Source organism: Charadrius vociferus, unplaced genomic scaffold (assembly GCF_000708025.1).
Source record: "Charadrius vociferus isolate BGI_N301 unplaced genomic scaffold, ASM70802v2 scaffold174, whole genome shotgun sequence".
NCBI classification, from domain to species: domain Eukaryota; kingdom Metazoa; phylum Chordata; class Aves; order Charadriiformes; family Charadriidae; genus Charadrius; species Charadrius vociferus.
In genome coordinates, this window is record NW_009648441.1 from 2,568,237 (window position 1) to 2,574,753 (window position 6,517).

The following is a 6,517-nucleotide window of genomic DNA, read 5'->3' on the forward strand; positions in this document are numbered from 1 at the left end:
GTGATGTGTGGTCTGATAAGCACATATTCTAAAACACACCTCTTTGCTTTAGTTAACACAGGAAGCAGAAAAATCTAAATCACTTTTCCAGTGGTCATATAAATAAGTAATTATATATGAGCATCGAGTCAGAAATATTTCCTGTGTTTAAACTTGCAGAACAACCTGCATTAGCAGTACAGAAAAAAAAGGGGGGGCAATCCCTTAATAGTGAGATGGCATTTTTTTTAATTTCTATCTCAATTAGCAAGGATTTAGCACTGGGGATTTAAAATGGAATCACTCAGCTAACATTGACTTTGTCCAGGATACGTATGCTAATCTTTTTCAGAAATTCTGGTCCACGTTTATGGCTTGCCTTGGCATCTATTCAAATTGCAACAAAGGTTTTCAAACGGAATATGTGTCTAGGCGTGTAGATACATCTGAATGTGAAAACACATTCCTTAATTTTTCACTCCTAATAGTTTTTATGTCTGTGGGCACAGGATGGATCACTATATCCCACAGGGTATAGATGAATCAGCAAAATAATACTTTAAAATGACACGCAGAACCAAGTGGATGGAGAAGGGCTGAACAACACAGTTTGATTCAGTAGTGTCTGTGTGTTTTCATTTCTCTTCCCAGAAAAATAAACACTTTGAAGTACTTTGCCAAAATACCTGCTTTGTTTGGCAGAGTGAGAAGGAGAAAAATACTAGACTGGCTTGGAGGGGATACCTGATCACTCTCTCTCTATTCACAAACAGAATGTTGTGGTCCTCTATTCCAGAAAATAAACATTTTGCAACTAAAGGTGCTCCACTAACTATAATCGATGTCAAAGTTGTCCAGTGTGGCATACGTTTTCCTAAAATCAAGAATCTCCCCTCCCAGCCTTCCCCCCCAAACTCCCGTAGTATGTCCTACAATTTAAAATCCACTTTATTTTATTGCAGTCTATTGTGTTTAATGAAAAACTTCTCATGAGCCAGGAAGTAGCTGTTTATAGCTGTGTGTTGTGGAAATCACAGTGAAGGATTAGAAACTGGAGTAAAATTGGTTACAGCTGTATGAAAGAGCGTATGCACAAGACAGAGCCAAGCCCCCCCTACACACCCTGACTTCGCTTTTCCTCTTATCCTTCTGGACTGTTCCTTTTCCATGCACCTGCTTCCATCTATTGCTATGAAATCTGGAGATTTGACTTTTGATTTGTTGCTCTGCGCTCTTTTTTTCAGCTGAACCAACTGAGCTGTGAGTCAGACTTTACGATATTATAGAATAAACCTGTTTTGGATTGCAGCCATTGGACAGGAGAAACGAGACACAACGGGGAATGTACTCCCTGGAAATAAACCAAGCAGTCTGGAAAAAGCGAGAGCTATCCTAATTTGAGGGCAATCTTCGTACCAAACCTCAAGTCTTTTACGGATTCGGCGGTCTGCTTAATTATTCCCACTCTCACTTGATCTAAGGACCATTCCTACCCCAGAAGATTTGCTGGTATTCACCAAAACCGGGCAGGAGTCTCAGAAGTCTGAGTAGACCTCCACTACGGTACTTCTTGGTCACCACTGTCTTCTCTACAGAGACAGTGAGACTTCTAATGTCTGTGTTATGGGATGGGGTGGAAAGAGAGCCAAAAGTATAATGTCTCATGCAGAGAGCAGTTATTAGTCTCCAAGAGGAAAGCAGTCACCTAAATCATTCCTCAGACTTGCACTAATTTCAAAGAAACCTGCTCACTCATCTTACAGCCAGAAGCCAAAAGCTGTGCCAAAGCATCAGGCAGCCCAGGTAGTTTGGGAAGCAAGCGTGAGGGGACAGCTGGGGTAATGGCCAAAGGTGGTTTGGAAATGTGCATGGTAAATGACTTGAAAAGTAAACAAGACAAAATTCCAACAATTCAACATTTTATCAAAAAATTTTGGGTGAGAATAAAAGATTAAGAATCAGCCAGACTGATCCATTACAATACTGGCATTTAGCACAAAACTAAAGTTTGGAAATGGCAAATATGTCATAATTCCACATTCAATTCGAGGAATTAAATGTTTCATGGATCTAAGAAAATACTTTCATTCCTTCCATCTATGAACCATCTGTGGCAGATTTGTATTTACAGGGAGAGAGATGAGGAGTAACACACCACAGCGTCACCAGCATTCCTTCCTCATCAGAAAAGGAATTAGAAAGAGAAATTAATCTCAGCATTGGCCAAATGAACGATCAGCTGAATGTGTTTTTAGAGCTGCTACACCATATGCTTCAGATCTACATGCATCTGTGTCACAAAAAATTCAGCTAAAAACAGTGATGGCAGGATCTACACCAGCCATGTATTTATGTACCTGTTGTTTGCTAGGTACTTAATGAGGGGCTTGATTGTTCAAATCGCTATGTTTCCACTTGGCCAAAAAGATCAAGAATGACTATTGGAAAATTTTGAGTTAAGAACCCAGACAAGTGACACGAAGAACTTTTACCGTGAGACGTCCAGCCTCCCCAGATTAAGAGCAAACAATAATATATATGATACATAACATATGTAACAACTTTTGCCAGCCAAAGAGAAGTAAAATATTCAAGGTATTGACTGTTTTTTATGCCACTATAAAACATACAGGCATACATAGAAAACATACAAGAAATTTATTTAAGTAAGAGAGATGGACATCTTTTACTAGTGTTTTAACTGGAAAAAAACATTTTTTCCCTGGTACCGATTATTCTGCTTAGAAGAAAAAGAGTTTATGTAGCCATGAAAAACAAATGTTTGAGCTAATAACTTTTTTAATGCTACTTCAAATTCCTACTAAATGTAACTATAAAAGACTTCCTTTTGTTGTCAAGTCTAATGTTAAACAGCCATGTCACCAGCCTTTGTGAATTTATTTTACGACAATGCTCCTAAGGAAGAGGGAATCCTAGCTGCAGAGGTATTTCCTGTGCCAGCTTCTATCCTAAAATTTGGATAGCCACATTGTACAAATTAAAGATTTAAAATAGGCCTGTTCACCAGTATAAAACAAAAACCCACCACCCCTTCAGAGTTTAACTGTAAACTTGGTCCAGCTGATAAATTAATCCTTCAGAACAAAGCACATGTGTAGGCTCTTTGCAGCAGATCCAGTTTGATAGCCTAACCTTTCCACGTAATGATTAGGAAAATATTACCAAGTGAAGAACTGTCAAATACACAGATATGAATCATCATGCCGTGACCTTTATATGAATGTAACAGAAAATATTGCAGATTTCAGTACCTACCTAGTTTGGCAACCACCTACCAACAACCTGATGTAAAATTTGTTGGTATTCCCCACCTGAAGTGATATCCCAAAACCGGTAGACCTGAGATAAGAGGGCAGATTGACACGTACACCACCCTAGCCTCATTTCCTAGTTTCAGGCCATGGAATATCTTCTGTCATAGGCCGAGCTAGAAACACATCCAGCACTGTTTTCATAAACAACATAAATCACCTAAATCTAAGTCAGAATGAATACCGATACAATAGCAAAATAATAGCAAGCTGAATACGAGCTGTACCTTCGTGACAGGCAGTTCCTTGGATTTAGACTCAAAGAGATGCTCCAGTTTGGAAGTGTCCACCTTAATGGGTTCCAGTTTCGACCACAGGAATTCTCTGCAGCGTTTGTTGTTTTTACACTGCCACTCAAATGGCCGTACCTCGTTCCAAAACAGACGGATGGTTTTCTTCTTCTTTATAAATGCTGGCTGACCCCTAGAAACCTGGGGTGACCCTAAACCCTGAGGAGTGCTGAACAGTGGAGGAGGAGCCAATAAATTAGCAGAGGGTGGAGGTGGAGGTGGGCATCCAAACAGCGGGGGAGGTGGTGGAGGAGGCAAACCCAGAAAAGAAGGTGGAGGTGGAGGAGGGGGAACAAGGGAGTCCCCAGGACCCATATCCATGTCCAACACATCTACATCATCCTCCTCCCCCAAGTCTGTAAAATCCATGTCTTTGATTTTAAGTTCTCTAGGATTAGCCATGAGCTGATCCCAGATGTAGTCAGATTCCTTCTTTGGCTGCGCTGGTGTTTTCTCGGGGACCTGTTCACTGATTTCATCTTCAGGCATGGCTGTCCCCTTGGCCAGCTCACCACTGTTGAATTTTTCTGCAAAGGCTTTCACGCTGCCTTGGTTGTCCAGATTTCCGATCTCCATCTTTTTGACACTTTCATCTTTGGCCTGCTTTGTGGCCTGAAGGATAGAGATCCTACTGGCTAGGCTAGTGAGTGACTCCTCGCTTTCCTCCGTCTCCTTCTTTTCCTCCTTCGCCTCCAGCTCCTTCTCCTCTTCATCCTTGGACTTTTTGTTATGCGCATACAACATGTCCAGCATAAACCGCTTGTTGTTGAGGATGTTGCTGCACTGCTCATTCACACCCGCATCCTGAATGGTCTGTGACCATGGACCTGCAATCACACACACACACAGATGGGAATGAGTCAAGGGGAGGGACCCAGAGCACCAAGAGCACTCTTCAACCCACCAGAAAAAGATTTGGGGGACACATGCACAATTAGTCTGCAACTGGGCAAGCAGTAGCTTCGAAAATTTTGAAATAAGTGACAGTGCTGATATATGGCCCAATCTTGATGGGCTGGGAGTAATTCTCAAAAAAAGGAACAGGAGAAGAAAATAATCAGTGTAGCTCATGAGGGACTATATAACTGTCATGATTTCAAGGTTCAGGTTTCTCCTGAAATCCGCCAGGTTTCACTTTGTAGTGACTACCCCAGCTCATTTTATACAGTGCATAAATGTTCAGAACCTTTAACAACCTGGAATGGGGCCAAAATATCATGACAATGGCACAACATAGGTCATCATCATACTTTTCACCTGGCCATAAACTGGAACTAACCCAGCAAAAATTCCTTATAAAAGAGAACTTCCCTGCCTGATGTCAAGGTCAACACGTAACTGCTTCCTCCTCCTCCTCCTCCTCCTCCTCCTTCCCTGCTGGCTAGGGGAGGACAGCTTTCACATTTGACTCTTTATCAGACCTCCAGGCTGGGTACCTGCGCCACCTTCACAACACGGATTATTTGAATCCCTGAGCAGGCTGCACACCCAGGGTACAGCTCTAAGGGCAACTCAGTGAGTACAAGCATAAGCAAGATTTTTAAAGTTATTTCTAGGAATATGAGCACCTTTATAAAAAAAATTTTTAAATGCTGCTCATCAACCACTGTTACCCTCCCTGTAATATATGATGGCCTTCTTCCCACGTCACAATCATTTAATATGTCACTGTAATGAAGCTTCATCTTTCTGACTACTGCTTTTCTCAAAAATAACCCGCAAAATAACATGTTTGAGACAGCACCACAAATAACCAACTATAGCAGTGAAATTGTAAAAATAAATGATGTAAGCATCTCTTCAACTACATTTCCCTGAATGTAATACTTCTAACGAGTGTGGATAATGTGTCTAAAAATTATGGTGCTTCTTTTTCCAGCAGGTATCAGATGAAGTCATTAAACATGGACAATGATAATTCTTCACACTTACTGTATTTCCTGTACAAGTTTCCTTCTGTCCCTCATGGTCTTTACACATTCTATTAATATATTTTTTATAAACTCTATTTCTTAAACACATTTTACCTTGATTGCTAGCCTGCCTTCCATTTGGCCCCTTGCGGTTAAAGACTTTCTTCTATACCTGTCAGTTACCCTTTCTCTTAAATTTCCATTTTATCTTCGTTTCTCCCCTTATGCTCCCAGCTTTTTTGATACTTTAGCATTTTAAACATCTTTTACAGCTTCCTTCGTCAATTTAGTTGCTTTCTTACCATGACATCTAGCCCTGTGCTCTGAGAAGGTGTCCCCTCAGTGAGATCCACAGCCAGGGCCTCACAGCTCCCCCCTTGCCCCTTTAAAATAAGATCACTTCAAGATGTAGGATGGGTCTCACAGAACAAAGCATACAGACAGCAATGACTCTCACCTCTATTCAGATCAACCTCTAAACCACATTTTAAAATCAGTCCAGAGGTTTAACCCCAGACAAAAGAAAGACATTGTTTTCAGCAATGGATACAACCTCCAAAGCTGTTTTCTTTTACTTTCCTGCAGGAGGCTTGACTGCTTCCATCACCTGTGTATTTCTCCTCAGATTTTATCCATGGGATTGCTTTGTCACCAAGATTTGTCACCTGAAGTAGTCTTTCAGTAGGATTTCCCCCTACTCTCAGGCTCTCCTTCAAAGATGTTCCAGACTGCTCCCAGGATCCCTCCTACAAATCCCACACAACCTACCCGCCCTCAGTCTCACCACCTGGCATCCTCCAGGATTTAATCCCTTTGCAAAACAGCTCATCAGAATTCCCCCAGACACAATCTCTAATTTCAGCTCCCCAAGTCTGCCTTCATCTGCCCTAGCTGATCAAAGATTGCTTCTGAGAAGACTCTGGCTACCTTGGTGGTGGCCTCTTCTGTCCTCCTCTCCACAGGTAAAGCTTTGAAATACCATCGGAGAAACAAGACCTGATGG

At 41.5% G+C, this 6,517-nt stretch overlaps 1 protein-coding gene across 1 annotated transcript in view; it reads right to left on the bottom strand.

Annotated features, from left to right (window-relative positions):
• Positions 1-6,517, bottom strand: part of FHOD3 (formin homology 2 domain containing 3) — a 363,610-nt gene that overhangs the window by 55,967 nt on the left and 301,126 nt on the right. Inside the window, exon 16 of the mRNA XM_009885444.1 lies at positions 3,539-4,428. Within this exon, the coding sequence (XP_009883746.1) occupies positions 3,539-4,428 (890 nt within the window). The remainder of the gene's footprint in view (positions 1-3,538; positions 4,429-6,517) is intronic.